This window comes from Ailuropoda melanoleuca, chromosome 16, assembly GCF_002007445.2.
Source record: "Ailuropoda melanoleuca isolate Jingjing chromosome 16, ASM200744v2, whole genome shotgun sequence".
NCBI classification, from domain to species: domain Eukaryota; kingdom Metazoa; phylum Chordata; class Mammalia; order Carnivora; family Ursidae; genus Ailuropoda; species Ailuropoda melanoleuca.
Window position 1 is genome coordinate 79409004 of NC_048233.1, and position 22229 is coordinate 79431232.

The window sequence follows — 22229 nt, forward strand, 5'->3', positions numbered from 1 at the left end:
TTCAGAGTAACAATGGTCAAGATGATGTGTAGACTTGAAAAAAATATTAACGAAAATATTAACGAGAATATACAATCTCTAAGGGTGGAAATGAGAGCAAATCTGGCAGAAATTAAAAATGCTAAGAATCAAATGCAGTCAAAACTAGATGCTCTGANCAGTCAAAACTAGAGGCTCTGACGGCCAGGGTCACCGAGGCAGAGGAACGCGTTAGCGAATTGGAGGATGGGTTAGTAGAAGAAAAAACGAAAATAGAAGCTGGTCTTAAAAAAATCCACGCCCACGAATGTAGATTACGGGAGATTACTGACTCTATGAAACGATCCAATGTCAGAATCATCGGCATCCCTGAAGGGGTGGAGAAAAACAGAGGTCTAGAAGAGATATTTGAACAAATTGTAGCTGAAAACTTCCCTAATCTAGCAAGGGAAACAAGCATTCGTGTCCAAGAGGCAGAGAGGACCCCATCCAAGCTCAACCAGGACAAACCTACGCCACGGCATGTCATAGTGCAATTCGCAAATATTAGATCCAAGGATACAGTATTGAAAGCGGCCAGGGCGAAGAAATTTCTCACATACAAAGGCAAAGGTATCAGGATTACGTCAGACCTGTCTACAGAGACCTGGAATGAGAGAAAGGCTTGGGGGGGCATTTTTAAAGCTCTTTCAGAGAAAAACATGCAGCCAAGGATCCTTTATCCAGCAAGGCTGTCATTCAGAATTGATGGAGAAATAAAGACCTTCCAGAATCGCCAGTCGTTGACCAATTTCGTAACCACGAAACCAGCCCTACAGGAGATATTAAGGGGGGTTCTATAAAAGTAAAAAGCCCCAAGAGTGATACAGAACAGAAATTTACAATTTATAGAAACAAAGATTTTACAGGCAACATGACATCATTAAAATCATATCTCTCAATAATCACTCTCAGTGTGAATGGCCTAAATGCTCCCATTAAATGCCACAGGGTTGCAGATTGTATAAAAAGACATGACCCATCCATTTGCTGTCTACAAGAGACTCATTTTGAACCCAAAGATGCATTCAGACTTAGAGTAAGGGGATGGAGTACCATCTTCCACGCAAATGGACCTCAAAAGAAAGCTGGAGTAGCAATTCTCATATCAGATAGACTGGATTTTAAACTAGAGGCCATAGAGAGAGATACAGAAGGGCACTATATTATTCTTAAAGGAAGTATTCAACAAGTGGATATGACAATTATTAATATATATGCCCCCAACAGGGGAGCAGNGGTAGCAATTCTCATATCAGACAGATTGGATTTTACTAAAGACTGTAGTTAGAGATACAGAAGGACACTATATTATTCTTAAAGGATGTATCCAACAAGTGGATATGACATTTATAAATATCTACGCCCCCAACAGGGGAGCAGCTAGATACACAAGCCAACTCTTAACCAGAATAAAGAGATATATAGATAAAAATACGTTAATAGTAGGGGACCTCAACACTCCACTATCAGAAATAGACAGATCACCTAAGCAGAAAATCAACAAAGAAACAAGAGCTTTGAATGATATACTAGACCAGATGGACCTCATAGATATATATAGAACACTACACCAGAACAAAAGAATACTCATTCTTAAATACACATGGAACATTCTTCAGAATAGACCATATGCTGGGTCACAAAACAGGTCTCAACCAATATCAAAAGACTGAGATTATTCCCTGCATATTCTCAGACCACGATTGTTTGAAACTGGAACTCAATCACAAGGAAAAATTTGGAAGAAACTCAAACACTTGGAAACTAAGAACCATCCTGCTCAGGAATGACTCGATAAACCAGGAAATCAAAAATCAATTTAAACAATTTATGGAGACCAATGAGAATGAAAACACAATGGTCCAAATCTATGGGACACTGCAAAGGCAGTCCGAAGGGGAAAATACATAGCCATCCAAGCCTCACTCAAAAGAATAGAAAAATCTAAAATGCAATTTTTATACTCTCACCTCAAGAAGCTGGAACAGGAACAGAAGAATAGGCCTAATCCACGCATGAGAAAGCAGTTGATCAAGATTAGAGCAGAGATCAATGAATTAGAAGCCAGGAGCACAGTAGAGCAGATCAACAGAACTAGAAGCTGGTTCTTTGAAAGAATAAATAAGATCGATAAGCCACTGGCCAGACTTATTCAAAAGAATAGAGAAAGGACCCAAATTAACAAAATTATGAATGAAATAGGAGAGGTTACAACCAACACCAATGAAATAGGAAGGATCATTAGAAACTTTTATCAACAGCTTTACGCCAATAAATTAGACAACCTGGAAGAAATGGATGCCTTCCTGGAAACCTATAAACTACCAAGACTGAAACTGGATTTAAAAAATTTTTAAACATCTGTATTAGCTAATTGGCTAATGACTGTTTACATATCTGATCAGGCTTCTTTCTCTTAATGTTGATTAACTCAAGTTTCTCACATTTTTTCATTATTCTTCACATAGCTGCTAACTCTGAACCTGGTGTGTTGATGATATAATCAGTACAACATCCTAAGCTATGATTGTTAGTTCCTTTGTGTCAGGCATAATGCTAAGCATTTTACGTGCATGGCCTTGTGTAATTCCATACCTCTGAAAAGTCTGCACGCTAATTTCTGGCTTAGTGATTAGAAAGCATTTTGAGACTCTGATTGGTTAAACAATTGGGCAACGAAGTAGGAGGCAAAATTTGAACCCATCCTGAGCCGTGAACCACCGTCAGTTCTGTTGATGGCCTTCTCCAAGGGACTGTTAAATTCTTGGCACATTTTCGGCAATTGTGAATGTCATTTCAACTGAACCTCATGGATATGGGTTAACATTTCTCCCTGTATTTCAAATATTGTGAAGAAGCAGGCAAGTACTGAAATGGCCAGTAGGAATAAAATATTTATGAGCTGGACTTTTCAGAAAATGTTTGCTAACCCTGCTCTAAGTTTTCCCTTCTTAACTGCCCTTGGAGGGCTGACATTTTCTGTTCCCGATAAAAGAAAACTTGTTAGACATCTGGCAACCAAGCTATAGGAAAGGGGTTATGGGAGTGCTGGAGAGTTCCATTGTGGGTATTCGGGAACCTCCCAGAATGTTTAATGATCACTTATAATGTTCATTCCATTCTGGGGGGAAGAGTATGGGTTTCGGAGTCATTCATACATAGTCTCAGAATCTGCCTCTTCCTCTCATTTCTGGATGAACGTAAGGAAGTTACTTGGTACCTCTGAGCTTTGGTGTCTTCAGAATGAGGAAGATCAGAGCCTCGTGCAGATTACGTGGTAAGTGTGTGTGAAGCACAGTTTGCAATTCCTTCGCTACCTGGAACACTCTCCCTCACTTACCTTGTCGGAGTTTCTCCTTGAGCTCGGACTGAAGCTCCCTGCAAAGTGCTTCTGCTGCATGATTCCCAGAAGCTGCTGACCTCATACAAATCCTTGCCGAAGCATCCCTGAGTCCCTGAAAGGGAGGGAGTAGCGGGCGGTCCGGGTGTTGAAGTGGAGCATGGAGCATGTGAAAGGAGCAGGCTCCTGATTCTGGTCCTACCCCCCTGCCTTTCTGCAGAGGTTTGGAGCTGCAAAGAGGACGGAGGGAGAGGCACGTCTAGACCTGCTGCGGCTTCTCCGAGGGAGGCCACGTGGCCCATTCTGCAGGTTTTACCATTCACATGGGGAGGCAGTGGAGGGTGACGGCTAAGGGCATAGGTTTTGGGGCCAGATCGAATGGCTATGCATTCTAAGTCGGCCACTTTCTAGCTGTGTGGCTTTGGGTGTGTTCCCTTCGCTTCCTGCACCTTGCTCTCTTCATCTGTGACATGGCAATAAAATTAGCACCTTCGTCTTTGGTTGTAATGAGCACTACAGTCCCTAGGATGTAAGTGCTAATAGCCTCGCCGATGTCCAGTTGGTGCACACTGGCTATTCATTATCATGAGGATGCCTGTGAATTTTTCCACTGCTTGCTGGTAACTTCACTTCCATCGCTATGGTCCTAGAGACGCAGCTCATCTCTCCTGTCACTGACTTGATCCCAGTCCCCTCTCCTGGCCTCTGTGTCTCCCTTGCTCATCACATCCAGGCCCCCATGTCTGAGGAGGCCAGTGCAACCCTCCCAACCTCTCCTAGTCCCTTCTGCTCCTCTAGCTGTATGGCTCTGTTGATCACATCAGCCCTGGAAGCCCATTCGACTTGGAGGTTCGGGTGAACGCCTGGCCTGAGTGTCACATGGTCATTATCTGGCCTTAGAAACAGGTTAAGCACACAGAGCAGGATGGGTGGGACTGGTCAGCTTCAAAGGGCCTGAGGAGCCAATCCAGTTCAGACTCACCATGGTTGCTTGCAGGGTCAGAGAGAAGTTGAGGTGCGTTAAAGACCCTCTTTCAGTGCCTGGTACCTTGGATGAGCGCCACATCCCCACCCTGACTGTCACAGCATACCACTCATCAGGGCAAGGGAAGGATGTGAGGAGGAGGAGGACACCAGTACTGGGAGGACTCCTCTGACCTGATGCAAATACAGCACTGACTGAGGTGGCAGGAGTCAGTGACAGGGGCTGAGACAAGGCCAATCTCTTTTTTTCATTTTTTTTTTATTTTGTTGTATTAGTCACCATACAGCACATCCCCAGTTTTTGATGCAATGTTCCATGATTCATTACTTGTGTATAACACCCCGTGCACCATGCAATACGTGCCCTCCTTACTTCCCATCACCAGCCTATCCCAATCCCCCACCCGCCTCCCCTCTGAAGCCCTGTTTGTTTCCCAGCGTCCATAGTCTCTCATGGTTCATTCCCCCTTCTGATTACCCCCCCATCATTCTTCCCTTCCTTCTCCTACCGATCTTCCTATTTCTTATGTTCCATAAATGAGTGAAACCGTATGATAATTGTCTTTCTCTGCTTGACTTATTTCACTTAGCATAATCTCCTCCAGTCCCATCTATGTTGCTGCAAATGTTGTGAAATCGTTCTTTTTGATGGCTGAGTAATATTCCATTGTATATATGGACCACATCTTCTTTATCCAGTCATCTGTTGAAGGGCATCTTGGCTCCTTCCATGATTTAGCTATTGTGGACAAAGCTGCTATGAACATTGGGGTGCGTATGGCCTTTCTCTTCACTACATCTGTATCTTTGGGGTAAATACCCAGTGGTGCAATGGGTAGATCATAGGGTAGCTCAATTTTTAACTTTTTAAGGGACCTCCACACCATTTTCCAGAGTGGCTGTACCAACCTGCATTCCCACCAACAGTGTAGGAGGGCTCCCCTTTCTCCACATCGTCTCCAACATTTGTTGTTTCCTGCCTTGTGAGACAAGTGACTTAGAAACAAATACTGGGCAGAAGTCCACTTTTAAAATCTGCCTTTCAGGAAACAGGGACAGTCGTAATGACTCGTGCCCACTCTGTGGAGGCACTTGCCCCGATCGTGGATGACATCCTCTGGATAACCTTGTCAAGTGAGCCTTAATATCTCCAGTTTTGAGAGGAGAAAGCTATGTCGAGGGAGGGAGAGGAAATCATGTGGCTGCAGGAGACCATGTGTTAAAGCACGGTCTTTGGCTTTGGCTAGCATGACCCGAATTCAAGTTTGAAGGACTGACAATTTTACTAGGTCTGCGACCACCGGCACAGATTTTTCTGAGCCTCCGTTTCATCTTCTGTAAAAGGAAGGTAATACGAGTAACTTCTTCATAGAATGACAAAGTTTAAATGAGGTACTGTATATCAAAAACTTAGTCTATACCACATGCTTGTAAATATTACTACGGGTACTGGCTGAGGTCGCACAATGAGAAAGTGATTAAGCTCATGGGCAAACCTACATCTGTTTTTGGCCTAAAGCCTCTGAACTTCTCTGGACTTCTTGTCCATGAACTGATGCTTCATGGTCAGCCGGCTTTATTGTGGGTACAGAACGTGGGTCCCCAAATAATAATAATTTAATCCAGGTCAAGCTGACCTTGCACACCAGGTTGGGCCTGGAATGCAGACGGTAATGAACCAACCCCAGCTTGAGGGAACCAGGGAGGCAGGCTGGGCCCGGCACTCCCCACATCTTTCTTTTTTTTTTTTTTCTTTTTAAAGATTTTATTTATTTATTCGACAGAGATAGAGACAGCCAGCGAGAGAGGGAACACAAGCAGGGGGAGTGGGAGAGGAAGAAGCAGGCTCATAGCGGAGGAGCCTGATGTGGGGCTCGATCCCACAATGCCGGGATCACGCCCTGAGCCGAAGGCAGACGCTTAACCACTGCCACCCAGGCGCCCCTCCCCACATCTTTCTTGGCTCTTTCCCTAGAGATGTGTTTTGGTCTCCTGGCTTCCTGACAGGCTGGCTTTGAGGACTAACACCCAGTTTAGTAAATTCCGTGGCCCAGTTTCTTCAGCGCATGGCGTGCTAAATAACTATGGATGGCCCATGGTTACATATCTGTTTTCATTTTGATAATTTTGTATTTATGGTGTGTATCAGAGCAATGGAACGAGGGCATCAAACCCATGATTTCACATCTCCATTGCTTTGAACAAGGCCAGTTTTCAACAAGTGACTCAAGAGATAAAAAAGTGAATGTATAAAAGTGCCGTGGTAGGGGCGCCTGGGTGGCTCAGTTGGGGCGCCTGGGTGGCTCAGTTTTCAGGCATCTGCCTTAGGCTCAGGGCGTGACCCCAGAGTCCTGGGATCGAGCCCCGCATTGGGCTCCCTGCTGGTAGCCTGCTTCTTCCTCTCCTGCTCCCCCTGCTTGTGTTCCCCCTCTCGCTGTCTCTCTGTCAAATAAATAAATAAAATCTTAAAAAAAAAAGTGCTGTGGTACACCCATCTGACAAAAATTGGTAAGACTGTGAGACAATACAGTTTATTTTGAAATACACCCACCTAGCCAAATTCCCATGTTCTTCTCAATATTAAAAGTTAATCCAATTGTCATGAAATTATGACTGATTTTTAATTTTTTTATTTTTTGAAGATTTTATTTATTTTAGAGAGAGAGTGGAGGGGGGCAGAACGAGAGGGAAAGAGAATCTCTTTTTTTCTTTCTTTTTCTTAATTTAAATTCAATTAGCCAACATATAGTACATCATTAGTTTCAGATGTAAAGTTCAGTAATTCATCAGTTGTATATAACAGTGCTCATCACATTATGTGCCCTCCTTAATGCCCATCACCCAACTACCCCACCCCTCCCACCTATCTCCCCTCTAGCAGGGACGATGCAGGGGAGAGGTGTGCTTCCGCAGGGCAGTGGTGGTTACTTGTTCTGTGTCTAGAGGCACCTTCTCCCTGCTTGTGAGCCTCAGCTACCTACCAGGCCAGTCTGCATCTCTAGCCTGAGCGCCCGCACTCACCACGTCAGCCTGCGGGTAAATGTCACCAACGCCCTGCTGCTGGGGACCAGCAGGGGCTTGAGGATGGAGGAGAGACAGGGCTTGATGGGATGGGCCCAGTGAAGGCATCTCCTAGGCCACCGCCCACTGGCTTCTTTGTTCCCCATCCCCAAATGTGAAAGTTTTATACAGTTCCTGTCTCCACAGCAGTCTGCCCCCTCACGTGTGAGGACCTGGGGTTTCCTCCAGGTTCATCTCTCTGCTCAAAATTTCAGGCCAACTGATAGTGCTTTTTCTTTCCTTTTGCTTTGCTGTTGCAGATATATTCTGATTTCGTTTCTTTTATTTTCCCCATTATTTCATATAGTTATTGGTGTGAAGGAGACAAGACACCTGCAGCTTGGCTCACCGCCTTGATCCCCGTTCCACCTGGGACTCTCTTCACTCCTTCTCAAGGCAGACCCAGGGCTCACGTTGTATCAGTGCCTTCATACCGGCCGCCCACAGTTGCCCTTGGTGTCCCATGAATCTGGGCTGACCCTGCTTTCCCGGGGATGCAGCCCCTGGGAAATCTTGGGTTTGCATATGAATCTTCCCTTGACACAGCAAGCAGTATTTTCTTCTACCTTCAATGAGGCCTGAATTCAGGAGTCGGGGCAGCCCAACAGTTGATCCCAGTGGGCTGTCTCTGCAGGGAAACTTGCTGTGCCATCTTCAGGTACAGAGGAGAGGCAGTAAGTGAGGAGGGACCATATCTCCCTCCCTTCCTTACCTGAAGGCACTCCTCTTCTCATAGGGAACACTTAGGGACAGGCCAGCAAAAGCGCTTGGCCACCAAGCCTGGCCTTGTCAATCATGGGAAGAGTATCCAGTATGCCCAGGGGTGAGATGATTAAAACTTTAACAGTGATACCCAGCGTGAGAATAAAAATATTTAAAAACCAGTAAGGGCACCAACCCTTGGGAACAGCTTGTCTTTCCAAGGGCCTGCACCGCCTTTGGGGACTGTGGCACTGCACCAGCAGCCTACAGACTCCCTTGGGTCCCTGCTCCCTGACACAAGCACGCACACACTTTGGCTATGTCCTTTCTTCCTGATCTCTTCTGTGTTTAGTCCAGATCTTTATCTCCCTGTGCCCCAAAGTCCTGCTGTAGGACTCTTATGAACCCCTTTTTGACCAACCTCACAGACCACCTACGAGCGATCCGTGAGAAGCGTGTCCCAGATAAACTTTTCACTTCAGGCCTGATCAGACGATCTTCTTACGCATGAACACCGAACGGCTTCATGGCTGAGGAAATACGTTGAAAATGAGTTCTGCTTGTGCTGGCATGGATTATCTCTGGGAAGTTACAGTGTTTAGAGAATGGGGTGAAAATTAATTGATTTCCCTTCTATATATTTTTTTTAACTTTTAAAAAGTATACCCTAGAGCTATTGAAAAGATAACATTTTTCAAAGGTGATATTGAATCCACTAAGGAATCTTAATTCACTTTTCCATCATATTTCCTGATTAACTTTGTATTGATCGATAATACTTTTCCTAATATTCATAAATGCACACAAATTTCTCTCCTACTTTAGGAGACAAAGTGCCAGCTCTTCTCCCTCTGCTTTCCCATGCACCCCAACAAGATGATGTCTTTCTAAAGATTCATTCCCTGTCCTTTTCCCTCCTCACATCGAGAGGAGTGAGTAGATGGCCTAGATCAAACCCGCCCTCCTCCAGCCCTGCGGGCATGGAGCACAACCCCGGTGGCTCAGACCAGGTGTGGCAGGCTCTCCCTTGCTGTCAGTCATTTCCAGAGAGTCCACCGTGGTCATTGAGATATAACCAGATACATAAAATTAGCCAGACCTTTTTGCTCATTGCTGTTTCCTCTCCTTGTTATCTGCTCCTGTCCGAGGTCGGTGTTCCTATTTACTTGCCCTGTGATTAGCATTCTTCCTCCAGTATTTTCTACAGGTGAGTATGTTAGGGATGTGATTTCTGAAGTCTTCTAAAGCCACAAATCTTTCTCTAATCCTCAGGGGACTGACACCCTGCGACCCCACGTTTGAGACTGATGACATTCTGTGTCCTCCATCTAACACTTGATGAACCCGAGGCTCAGAGAAAGCGGGTGACTCGTTCAAGGTCACGCAGCCAGTAAGAAGTGGATGACTAGCCATGGGGGGTTTCAGACTGATGAACAAGCAAAAGCACAGATAACACAGGGCTGAACCCAGCATTGTGTTTATAAAATGATGTAGGACTGGCCAGAGCCGCAGAGCACATCCATCCGCCTCGCGTGTGCTGCTGTGGCCCTGGTGCAGATCGCAGGCCCAGCAGGGCTGCCGATGTCACAGAGCGCTCGTGTGTATTCTGCAATCTACTTTGTACCCAGCGTGTTATGCTAGCTCTTTCTGGATGTATGACGCATTCCCACTGATTATGAATCACATAATAACCTCTACACCCCATGTAGGTTTCTCGCGATGTTCTCCTTAAATTATGCCGGAAGTGGTAGACTCACAAGATTCATGTATCGTTTGTTCAGACCATCGTTTGGGTAAGAAGTCAATCCAAGGTCAACTCTCGGGTGTCCTTGGCGCCAGTATAGGAAGTGGGTCAGCTAGGGTGAGGACAGGCTGTTCAACCATTGTGTTCAACCTTTCTTTCAGGGGCAAATCCAGGCTCCGAGATTAGATCTCCTAGCTCCTGGCCCAGAAAGCTGGTACAACCCCACAAGCACCTTCAGAGAGAAGATGCTGAGAGAGACCAGAGCAGAGTCTTTCTCTGAACTGTAACTGAGTTCCTGGACGGGTCCGGGTATGGGACATTTACCTTTCTTTCCTGAGGGATAGGGGCTGAAAAGTAGGAGAGAAGAAGAAGAGACTGAAGCTAAGTGGGCCGGAGGAAAGAGTTGGGTGCCCTGGCTCTGAGGATTGCAAGGATGGAGGAGACAAGGGAGGCACGAAAAAGCTGTCCCCCATATTCCCGGTTCTCCCACCTCAGCCCGGGGCTTTCCCCATCCTCTTCCCGCCCTTTGGCTCTGTTGCTTTCCTCCCACAGTGGGACTCCCCCTTGCCCCTCTCTGAGCTAGATACTGATGTGAGGAGGCAAACCCAAGCCAATGGAAAATGATCATATTTATTATAGCGTGAGATAGAGAATATGAACAATAAAGCAGGATGAGGAGAAGGAAGACGACCAGGAGAGGGGGGCATATTCAGTAGGAAGTGGTCAGGGAAGGCCACCCTGAAAACCTGGGGTTGTTCTGAAGAAGGAAGGAAGAGAGCCGGGCCCAGATCCAGACCGAGGAAGCCCTGCAGGAAGTGCCCGAGATGGTCCACTGGGGTGAATGAAGAAACTATTTGAACCTCCATTTATATTTTTATCTAAACATGAAAAGTTACATGTGCCTAACATTTAATCTATTAATTATTAAAATATATAATGTAAATAAGTATATATGAGGTGAGGGCTCAACTTGCTAACAATGACACACCAGTGGGAAATTGAAAGTTCAGACATTACTACAGCCTAAGGCAAAAATCTAAAAGTCCAGGGTAGATTTTTTTTTTCCATCATATTATCTGGAACAAAAGGTATCTATACGCTGTGTCTATCTTTTTGATCTCCTGCGTCCATCTTTTTCTCCTTTACTTTAGAGCAGAGTCCCTATGCTTCTGTATTTTCAATAGCAACTAGACCCATGCCTTGCAGATGAGTCCCTAATAAAGGAAAAGGTGAATGGACAGATAGATGGATGAATCCGTGCGGAGACGTATTTCACCCAACCCGCATGCACTGAAACGCTACACAGGCAGCCTTGGCACAATAAAGGACTTTGGCTTCGCATCTGACAGAAGTGAAAATCATTTCAAGGACCACCCTTAGGCGATTTACTTACCTTGTTTCCTAATCTGTGAAATAGGAAATGAATTAAGTAGAAAGATGAAATGAGGCAACGCTCTGGACAATTTCAAATTACACTGCCCGATGTTTAGTGGACACTTTCCACTCTGCTCCCCATGGTCAGCACCCAGAAAGACTTAGCTGCTAGTTGGTACAGCCACTTTGGAAAAACAGTGTGGAGGTCCCTCAAAAAGTTAAAAATAGAGCTACCCTATGACCCAGCAATTGCACTACTGGGTATTTACCCCAAAGATACTGACGTAGTGAAGAGAAGGGCCATATGCACCCCGATGTTCAAAGCAGCATTGTCCACAATAGCTAAATTGTGGAAGGAGCCGAGATGCCCTCCAACAGACAAATGGATTAAGAAGATGTGCTCCATATGTACAATGGAATATTACAGCCATCAGAAAGAACGATTACCCTACCCAACATTTGCAGGAATGTGGACGGGACTGGAGGAGATAATGCTAAGTGAAATAAGTCAAGCAGAGAAAGACAATTATCATATGGTTTCACTCATTTATGGAACATAAGAAATAGCAGGAAGATCGGTAGGAGAAGGAAGGGAAGAATGAAGGGGGGTAAACAGAAGGGGGAATGAACCATGAGAGACTATGGACTCTGGGAAACAAACTGAGGGCTTCAGAGGGGAGAGGGGTGGGGGAATGGGATAGGCGGGTGATGGGTATTAAGGAGGGCACGTATTGCATGGTGCACAAGGTGTTACGCAAATAATGAAGCATGGAACTTTACATCAAAAACTAAGGATATACTGTATGGTAACTAACATAACATAATAAAAAATTATATTTAAAAAAAGAAATACTTAGCTGCTAAGGCAATGACAGGTATCACGCTGGCTTTGCCCCCTCGAAGCCTTTCACAAAACCTCCAAGGACCCAGAGTGATGAACGCAGAGACCAGTGAAGTGGGCCTTAGTTAACTAAGACTATGGCAAGTTGGAAAAGGAGGGTTGAGCCAGCCTAGCTACAGCAACCTTGGACAGACACAGTACTTTCAGGGAGCACCTGACGCGGCATAGGCCCCTGCCACCTCTCCATTCCGTGCCACAAGTGCAGCCCCCTAAAGGGGTGGAAGGCTCTTGGAGGGTAAAGAATGAAAGAGTGGGCAAACTAATGAGTGTCAATCCTCACCGGCTTCCCCGCCTCCTTTTCCCTCCCCTTCCCATCAGGCTCGTTCTCTGTGCAGGCCGTGCTCGGAACTCCAGCTTTGGTGGAGAGCACTTACCGAGAGCGAGTATCTATCCGCTGGTGTTGGCAATTGGGCCCCGTTCTTGGGGTCTCCGTTCGCCTCCATGGGGACTTCCCGCGCTGACCCCCTCCCCAGGAGCTGCCTGTATGAGAGCCCGCGCGGGCGCATAGGGAAGGTCACACAGGGAAAAGGGAGGGCTGTGGGAGCGGGCCTGGAGGGGAGCATGGGCCAAAAAGTGCTGGGGTGGGCTTAGGTCCTGGAAGCTGATTGGAAGAAAACACACAAGCAATGGTAGGGGGCTAAGGACACCCCAGGTGCCTGCTTGGGTCTTAATCCTGGCTTTGCTAACAGCTATGGCCACAATTTCCTTTGAAATGGGGATAATGGTAGCTGCCTCCTATGGTTGTTAGAGGATGAAACTAGTTACTATTTGTAAATAGAGGACATTTTGGTCAGTGAAATTAACAGCTGGCTTTATGGCCCCAGCGGCGCTGGCGTCATCTCTTGAGAAATGCAAGTTAGTGAGTCAGCATCTCCACAGAGGGAGCGCAGAAATCTGTTTTCAGAAGCTGACCAGAGGATTCTGATGCATCATATAAACTTTGCAAGAACTGGTCTGAGCTTCCGTGGTTTTTAAAGTTACCCAAGTGATAAATTGGGACAAGTATGGCAGGCGAATCACAAAGGGGCAGACCGGTTGAAGTTACAAATAGGGAATCAAGACCTCCAAGAAGGGAGTGAACTTGCCCAAGGCCTCCCTGCAAGAGGCTAAGACAATCTAAGGTTAAACTCCAGTGCACCCCCAACTAGTCCCATGGTCTTAGGCAAACTATCCTGTTTCCTAATCTGTGAAATGGGTGCAAGAGCCAAACAAACTCCAGGGGTGACGAAAATCACATGAGACCCAAAAAGTCAACTAGGAAACACCACCCTGCTGCGAATAGGGGCTGAGCTAAAGCGATCAACCATCCCCGGCTCCAGAGCCCAAAATGTCCGCAGGCCGCTAGGACCCCGCTGGGCGGATTTCCTTCTAAGAGGTCCCTGATAAAATAAGGCTCCTCGCGCGAGTCCAGGGGGGTAGGGTGGATTTTGGGAGACGTTCGGATCTCTGGGCTTCTTGCTTTGGCCTAAGTGTGTGCATTAGCCTCTCGGTGTGGCTGGTTCATTTGCCGGGGGCGCCGAGTGCCAGGAGACCGACCGGACCCTAGGAACCTCGATGCCCACTTTGGGCCCTTTTGTCCGCTGGAAGCCGGTGAGACGCCGGCTGAACACTGGAAGGTTCTGGCAGGGCTTCTGCCCAGTGCGAGCCAGCCCTGCAGCGGCCCGCCCGGGCCCGCCGGGGACGCTCCTCGAACCACCGCCCACCCGCAGGCCGATTGTTAGCCCCGCTGCTCCAGACGCAGGTGCGCAAACCCCACCCGGCGGACCCGCTGCGGAGTCCGCGGGGCGAGAGCAGAAATCACCTGCACCTCCCACTCCCGCCTGCGCTCGCTCAGCTCCCCGCCCGACGGCAGCAGCACAGAGGCGGGAGAGCGAGAGGAGATTGTCCCGGACGAGACGCTGGCCCCGGGACAGTGTGGGACGCGCGTGCGCGGGAGGCACCCAGCCGCACCGTAAGGCGGCTCGCGAGCGGGCGCCAATTCCGGGAATTCCCCCCCTCGGGACCTGCCAACTCGCGGGACGGGGTCCACGCCCAGCCTCTACCGCCCGCCCCCTCGGTGGACGGACTCGGCCAATCGGTTCCTGAAGTGGCTGTGTTCCTGGCCAATGAGGGCAGACACCGCCCCCTCGCCGCCCGGTGACGCGGCGAAGAGCCCGGGAAGCGCTCACTTCCACTTTGCCGAGGGAAGCATTCCCGCAGAGAGCTCGACGAGCCGGGTCTTCTGAGCTCTTGCGAATCCCGGGGCAGCGGTCACGGGCGCCGTGGACACAGTCGACGCATCTGTGAGTGGTGCTCTGGTCCTCAGTCGGACGTGGAGCTCTTAGGGGGTGGTCGTCGAGAGCACTGGGCAAAGGGCCTTGGTCCTGAGCCAAGAAGTTTTGGGGGTAAGGGATAAACAGCCTCCCATTGTGGGAACCCCCTTTCCCCCCCCGCAGCTTCAAAGATCAACGCTTTTCCTCCTAGAAAGACGCTTGGAGATCAGCTGGGAAGCTGTTTCAGCTACCCTGTTGTGTTCCTGGGCATCAGGATGGGGGCGGTATTGGGGAGTGCGGAGGGCGGGCGCGTTCGGGGGAGGGCGGGTCAAATATCATAACTGCAGCCCAGAGTCACTGAATCATGATCTTTGAGTATGGGATCCCGGTATCTTCCTTTTTAACGTGCCCAGAGCGGGTAACTCACAGGAACAATAAAGTTTGATCTACACCAAACACCTTCATTTGCAAATGAGGAACCCCACATCCCTAGGAGGGTGTAGGGAGAGGGTTTAACGTTTTGGGGTGGTTCTTTCCTGGCCTTAGGTATTTTCTTCCATTGCTGCTCTGCTAAGTTCTCCCCTGAATTCCTGAGTGGATCCCTCCTCATGTATCCGCAGTTGTCTGTCCGGGGAGGTCATTTGCTTCTGTGTCCTGGGACCACTGCCACCTCCCTCTGTCTGTCTCTTCAGCTCAGGGATTCCTGCTGGCTCTGCTTTACTGCCCCCCTTGCAGCCTGGCCTGGGATCTCTCAAGCAGTCAGCTGCAGTCATCACGGGGGGGCCTTATTGGTCACTGTCCTTATGTGCATGATGGCCAGCCAGCTCCTTGCAAATCATCGTTACATACCTTTTGCCCATTTTGTCTTCTTTTGTTTTCAGTGTGGAGGCTAAATCTGGTCCCTGTTATATTTGGCCAGAGAGCCAAGGTAATAACTGGTTTTGTTTGTTACTAGTTCTGTCAGCTGTGTGCCTTCTGGATCTGTTTCTGTTCCTCAATTTCTTTCTTCATTAGCGGTCCTGTTTTCCTCTGCTTTTCATGCCTGGTGATTTTGTATTGGACATCCAGCTTTGTTAATTCCACATTTTGGGGTGCCACAAATGTTTAAATTCTCATCGATATTCTTAAGCTTTGCTCTAGTGAAACTGTTTGATCCTGACAAAGTGTCACCATTCAACTTCCTCAGGCGGGACAAGAGCAGTCTTCAGTCTGGGGCTACTTTTGCCCCACTATGGAGACAATACCTTGCTGAATACTCTTCCTGATACCTCATAGGTGGTGAGGAAAACCTAGTTTGACTTTTGGGAGCAGAAACTATTCTCAGGTCTATGTGAGCCTCAGAATTGTTCCACTTTTTCCTTTAGGTGGTTCTTCCGAGGGCTTCCAGTAGCTTCCTCACATGTATAGACTGACCAATATTTGGCTGAGATTTCAAGGGGTACCCACTTCAGATCTCCGATTCTGTGTGCAGCTGTAGCTCTCTTCTCTCTAGTAGTCTGCCCCACAAACTCCAGCCACTTAGGCCCCCATCACCCTGAGCTTGTCTTCTCAACTCAAGGAAACTGCCAGGCTCTGCTGTTTCCCTTCCCTGAGATATGGCCTGGAAACACTCCCCAGGCGGAAAGCTAGAGGTTCATAGGGATTACCTTATTAGATTTCTGTCTCTGAGGGATGGGAGCTCACTCTTCTGCAGTCCCTGGGGCTTGGGGTTTGAAAGTTGTTTCACGTACCTTGTCTTTCCTTTGTCTTTAGTCATTGCAAGTGGGAGAGAAAATCCAATCCTTATTTCTCTGACTTGGCCACTAGCAGAAGTGAGTCATAATTTCTCAGAAGTCATCATGAATTCCATGAAACCTGAAGAGAACAAGTCATTCACTGCTACAGAAAATGGCCAGAGTAGCAGACCTGAAGATTCGAAGGTATGTCTCCTTTTTAGCAACTCTTTGCTAGAGCGGCATACTCTAACCATAGTGGCATTAGGATCCTGGAAGGGAATAAGCTCATAAAGAATGGCAGCTATAAACCCTTCCTCTGTGTTGTGGAAAGTATATTTGGGATCACATCTGTACGTGCTTGTGCAAAACCAAATGATAGTGTATGAATTAGCAGTGCAAAGTGTGTCTTGTTAGACAACAAGGTGACTAGCAAACACTGTAGATGCTTGATATCAGAAGGACAGAGAGGCCAAAATAATACAGTTACTGCTTATTGAGAAATTAGTGTGGACCTGAATTTCTTCTTGCAACTTCCTGTGGATCATCTCATTCAACATTTAATAAAACAAAAGATAGTGCTATCATCCCTGTTTTAAAAATGAAGAAAGTGGGGCGACTGGGTGGCTCAGTCGTTAAGTGTCTGCCTTCGGCTCAGGGCGTGATCCCAGCGTTATGGGATCAAGCCCCACATGAGGCTCTTCTGCTGGGAGCCTGCTTCTTCCTCTCCCACTCCCTCTGCTTGTGTTCCCTCTCTCGCTGGCTTTCTCTCTCTCTCTCTCAAATAAATAAATCAAATCTTTAAAAAAATAAAATAAAATAAAAATGGAGAAACTGAACCCACCTTTATGAAAGTTGCAAAAATGATGAACTTGAGGGTGAGGATTTGAATCCAAGCAGTCAGACTTCAGAGTCTGTTTTTGACCAACACAAAATATGCAAAATGATACTACTGACTCAAGATACTAACAAGTGTTTTGGAGTGCAGAGAGGAGAATGCTTCATTCACACTCAAGAAAATTTAGGCAGTATCATCTGAGAAAGATCTTACAGGATGAATAGAATTTCACCAGGGAAGTGTATCCAGCATGAGGAAATAGTGTGAGTCAAGTCGTATACACATGAAAACATATCTGGGAGCAGTATAGCTAGCCGTGATGGTATGGAAGAATTCAAGAACGTGGAAGGCTAATAATGCTGGGTAGATAGTTTGGGAGAAGATTACAGTAGGCTTTATTTCAATAAAAATAAAATAGGAAAAGCAAGCCTTTACACTTTTTAGAAAAAAATAGAATAATTCTATGAAAGTTATCTTATGACATAGAATGATTAATAAACGTGACAACAGAAAACTAAGGATTTCTTATGTTGAATGTTGCCTGATGAGAATGAAAAAGCAAGGCACAGACTCTGAGAATATGTTTAACACATATAGTAAATAAACAACTCGTGTCTGGAATAAGGAAAGGATTTTCAATAATCAAAAGGAAAATAGTCCAATAGAAAAATGGGCAAGAGACATGAACAGGCAGAAGCACGAAAAGGGGTTCAACTCCCACTAGTAATTAAACTAGTTAATTAAGATGCCATTTCACACCCACAAGACTGGCAAACGTCGACAGTGGGGCAGTACTAACATTGGACGAGGATGTAGATGTCCCACTGGTGGAAATGCAGGGGGTACAACCATTCTGTAAATAATATGGCCGTATGTAATAAAGGGAAGTATTCAGAGATCCCCAAATTGGAGCAGTCCCACTCCTCCTCCTGAGTCACATTCTTGCACACGTGCACCAGGAAACATTCAAGGATATTCACAGCAGGACAGAACCACTGTGTTTTGTAGAAAAAAACTCGGAAACGACTAAAATGTGCATAAACAGTTAATTGTTTCAATGGATCCTCTTAAACTGTGGAAGTGAATGTAGGACTCCATCAGTTAGAATCAATCTCAGAAATGTAGTGAAAGAAATCACAGAACATACTTAATCGGATGCCTTTCCATAAAATCAAAACAAGGCATAACCATACAGTGTGGTACTTCTATTTCAACAACATATGTATGTGCCCCTAAAGAACTGTAAAGTCAGAATTAGTTTAAAACAAATTCAGGATGAGTGTTTGTCTATGGAAATGAGGGAGAGATAAAAAAGAGGAGCTCCTTATAAATTGTAATATGCTCTTTCTTAACCTGGGAGGTAGATACAGAGATGCTTGTGCTTATGGGGAGATGTCATAGACTGCATTTGCATGTAACATATATTTCCAGTTTTTCTAAATGGGATGTAAGAGTGAAAATACAGGAAGAAGCTGATTGTGACCCACGGAGTGCTAGCCTGGGGGGTTGAGTGGATGGTGACACCGTTAACAGACTCAGGAAACCCAGGAAGAAGGGAGAGATTGCGAGTAAGCTTTACGGCTTCAGTTTGGAAAGAGTTGAGGGTGAAATGCCTCTGCTGTATCCAGGTGGAGATGTCAAAGAGCCAACACAGCATTAATACCTGGAACTCGAATGAGAGGACATTGCTGTGATTTGGACAATGAGTAGTAGCTGCAAATGCAAAGGAAAAGGAGAGCACCATGGGAGGAAGAAGCTCACTGTGCCTAAAACCAGAGCTCCTTCAATTGCGCTGGCCTCCGAAATAAACCAAGGCCCCCTGGCCCCAGCTTTATTCCTCTGTTCCTGTAGAGTGGGTCCAAGACTGGACACTTCACAGGAATTCCCACCCAAGTGTTGCCGAATCCTGTGGTGTCATGCTTTTCACTTATGTCCTTTTTTCATTCCTGTTGCCTTCCGATTTTCCATACTTTTCCCCAGGCTATTGCCAACTGGTTCTATGTGTGTATGTTTTTGAATATGTATATTCATGTGTATATGACCATATGTATTTACGTGTATATCTATCTGATCCTGGGATCTATCCATCATTTTAGTATATCATGTACTTCCTTGGTGCTGTTGAAACATGTAGAGAACAGAAATTAAACAGATACTTAATGGGAATTTTTTGAAAGGTGAGGTTTCAACTGTCCGAGGGGTGCATTAAATAACTCCAGCTTTACTAGTAAGTAATGCAGATTTTTTAAACAGTCAAATTAAATGGCATTTCATGTATCAATTGGCAGACATTTAAAATAATAGTATTGAAATCCTTTGGAGGAGTCAGCCGTATGGTTGGCCTCTTTGGGCAGCAAAGGGAGAAGGAGTGGGAGGAATTGGTGCAGTTTCTCTGGAAAGCAGTTGGGCAGCATAGATGTTGTGAAACACAGCTCAGTATTTCTACAACTTAGAATCTGGCCGAGGGAAGTATTCAGTTCTTGAGACAAAATGCTGTGCGTATAGAAGTGTTTGTCATATTTAGAGTGGTAAGAAGTCGGAAACAATCTAAGTATCCAGCAACAGAAGAATGAGTTAGAAATAATTATACAGCGACGTATCCTGAGGCCCCTCAAATTGTGTTTTCAGAGGTTATTTAATGGCATGTATGGCATTAAATAAAAGTGTGTCATGACATGTCGGTCAATGGCAGATTGCTTAGTGAAGAGTAAATTCACGCAGCGGAGCACAATTTAAAGAACATGAGATTTGTATCCACAGGTAAAATCATAGAAACAAATAAGACAACATGTAGAATGGTTATCTCTGCTGATGAAATAATGATTGGTATTTTTTTCTCCATTATTCATTATCCATGTTATTATCCAGTGCTTCTTCACAGTATCTATTAGTTTTACCATTAGAAAAACATGAAACATTATTATTAAAGGTGATTCTTACGAAGTTTTTAATCTTTCCTTTTTTAAGGGCACTGTCATGAGGCAGACGTGTCCTGGCACGTGTCCTGCTGCTCATTCTCTGTCTGACAGTAAAGAGTGGAACAGGCCCCTTAAGCTTAAAAGTGAAGGCAAGCATGGAGCGTCTGTGGAAATTCAGAACCCAGACTTGAGCACCGGTAAAAAATGTTCTTTTACTTTTAGCTTGAGTGAAAGCTCCAAGAAATCAGACCGCAGTGTGTTTACAGCACATGGTAAGCTCACCGAGAATATCAACTCAGCCCTGAGAGCTAATGGCAACTTCAGGGAAAGGATGGAGAATCATTTTAATAAGAACATCCTTGTTTATGAAGAAAAAACAATAGGCGGATATGTAAATTTAGGAATGCCTCTCAAGTGCCTACCTAAACATTCCCATTTTAAAATAACACTTGGTCAAAAAAAGAGTAACCAGGAAAACGATCCGATGTTTCGGCAGTGTGAAAACCCAAACATGGAATGCGTTCTTTTTCACGTTGTTTCTGTTGGAAAGAATGTGAAGAAGATTCTCAAGATGAAGGAACTTCATGAAAGAGGAAGTACACTTTGTATCTATGCCTTAAAGGGTGAGACTATCAAAGAAGCTCTGAGCAAGGATGGCCGATTTCGTTCTGACCTTGACGAATTTGAATGGAGAGTAATGGAAGATCATCAGAAAATTCATGGAAAAGAGTCCCTGGTGGATGAAGTATCTGGAAAAACCTTAGAAATGGACATTTTTAAGAAACGGGTCAGAAAAGATGGCCCTAAAAAAAGTAAACAGGAGAGTGAAAATGCCCCTGATGAAATCAATCCCAGGGATCAGACACAGTCTGGGATCAAAGAACACGAACCAGAGACAGATGGGGAGACTGAAGAGGTGGAGTCCAACAGAGAAAAAACGATCCCACCTCAGAGTCTGGGGCATGATATTGCAGGTAAAAAACGACGTACAATTTCCAGAATTAAGAGTTATTACCGTAATAGACTCAACAGAAAACACTGGGGGAACAACTCAAGACGTAGGCAAAGGCCCCATGTGAGTATGCAGCATGTTATGAATCAAGCTATCCCGAGGATGGCAATTAACCTGTGGCTAAAGAATTGTCGAATGTTGGACAAAGGTATAATGGATCAATATCCAAATTTTAATCGGGAGGCACTTTGGATGAGAAAGTATTTTCAGGATGAACAGAAGAGAACCAAACTGACGCCGTTTCAACAATTCAACGTATATAAAAAGTATTTTGGAAAAGTGACGGAAAATTCCACTTCAGTTGCAACCTGTGAAGATCTTATTCATCTTAGTAAGTCCGTTGGGTTCTTGAAATGGGAAAATAATGGAAACACAGGGACTGGTACTTGCTTTGTCTACAATCATGGTTATATTTTCACCTGTCGACATATAATACAATTTATGGTGGGGGATGGCACAGATCCAAGTTTGTGGCCAGGTATAATAAGCAAATGTGCAAAGGTATCTTTTGCTTATAAAAGGTTCTGCCCTATCAATATTGATTGGTATGACATTGAGCCATGGTTTGAAGTGTCTGATGGACCTCTAGATTATGCCATTTTAAAGCTAAGCGAAAATGGAAATGGATTTCCTCCGGGCCTGTTTGGACGAGTTTCCTCTCAACCGTCTAGTGGCTTGATTTATATAATTGGTCACCCAGAAGGCCAGGTCAAGAAGATAGATGGCTGTGCTGTGATTCCTCTAAATCAGCGGTTAGAGAGGTACCCAGAACAACACCAAGATGGGATGGTTGGACCCCAAGCTGCCCCTTCTAATGCTTTCTCCATGTTCACCCAAAGAAGTTTCCTACCAGAAGTTTGGAGCACTGATACACTTAGCTATGACACCTGCTTTTCCAGTGGGTCCTCGGGCTCCCCAGTGTTTAATACATCTGGCGAATTGGTTGCTATGCACACTGTTGGGCATTTTTATAAACGTGGAGATATAGTCCATGCCCTTATTGAATATGGCTATTCTATGTATTCAATTCTTCGTGATGTTGAACAGAAAAATGAGAGGTTGTGTAAATTCTTAATGGAAGAGACAAACGAGAACCATAACAAAGACAATAACAAACAGGAGTTGTCATTTCAATCTCATCAGATTGTACCCATGGAACAATAGAAAAATATGTTTTATTCTAGAAAATATGCCAATAATTTAGAGTATTTGGGGCTGTTTCCTTAAAGTATAATGCATATTCTTTGTATTTGTTGAAAATATTTTATGTAATTATTTGTCAGAGAGAGAGCGAGCTCTAGCAGGGGGAGCGGGAGGCAGAGGGAGAAGCAGGCTTCCTACGAAGCAAGTGTCACATATACCCTGATGTTT

The 22229-nt window shown here is 45.5% G+C and overlaps 1 protein-coding gene across 4 annotated transcripts; it reads left to right on the forward strand.

The window, feature by feature from the left end:
* Window positions 1-14272: 14272 nt before the first annotated feature.
* Window positions 14273-22229, forward strand: FAM111B (family with sequence similarity 111 member B). Of its 4 annotated transcripts, none has more exons than XM_034645462.1 (4): window positions 14281-14510; window positions 15260-15306; window positions 16131-16297; window positions 19896-22229. In XM_034645462.1, the coding sequence occupies exons 3-4, from the start codon at window positions 16217-16219 to the stop codon at window positions 22020-22022; spliced, it is 2208 nt and encodes a 735-aa protein (XP_034501353.1). In that variant the 5' UTR covers window positions 14281-14510; window positions 15260-15306; window positions 16131-16216; the 3' UTR covers window positions 22023-22229. The 4 variants fall into 4 exon arrangements, with proteins under 4 accessions (XP_002928276.1, XP_034501353.1, XP_011234357.1 ...); XM_034645463.1 differs by having other exon boundaries at window positions 14295-14408; XM_002928230.4 differs by lacking the exon at window positions 15260-15306 and having other exon boundaries at window positions 14273-14408.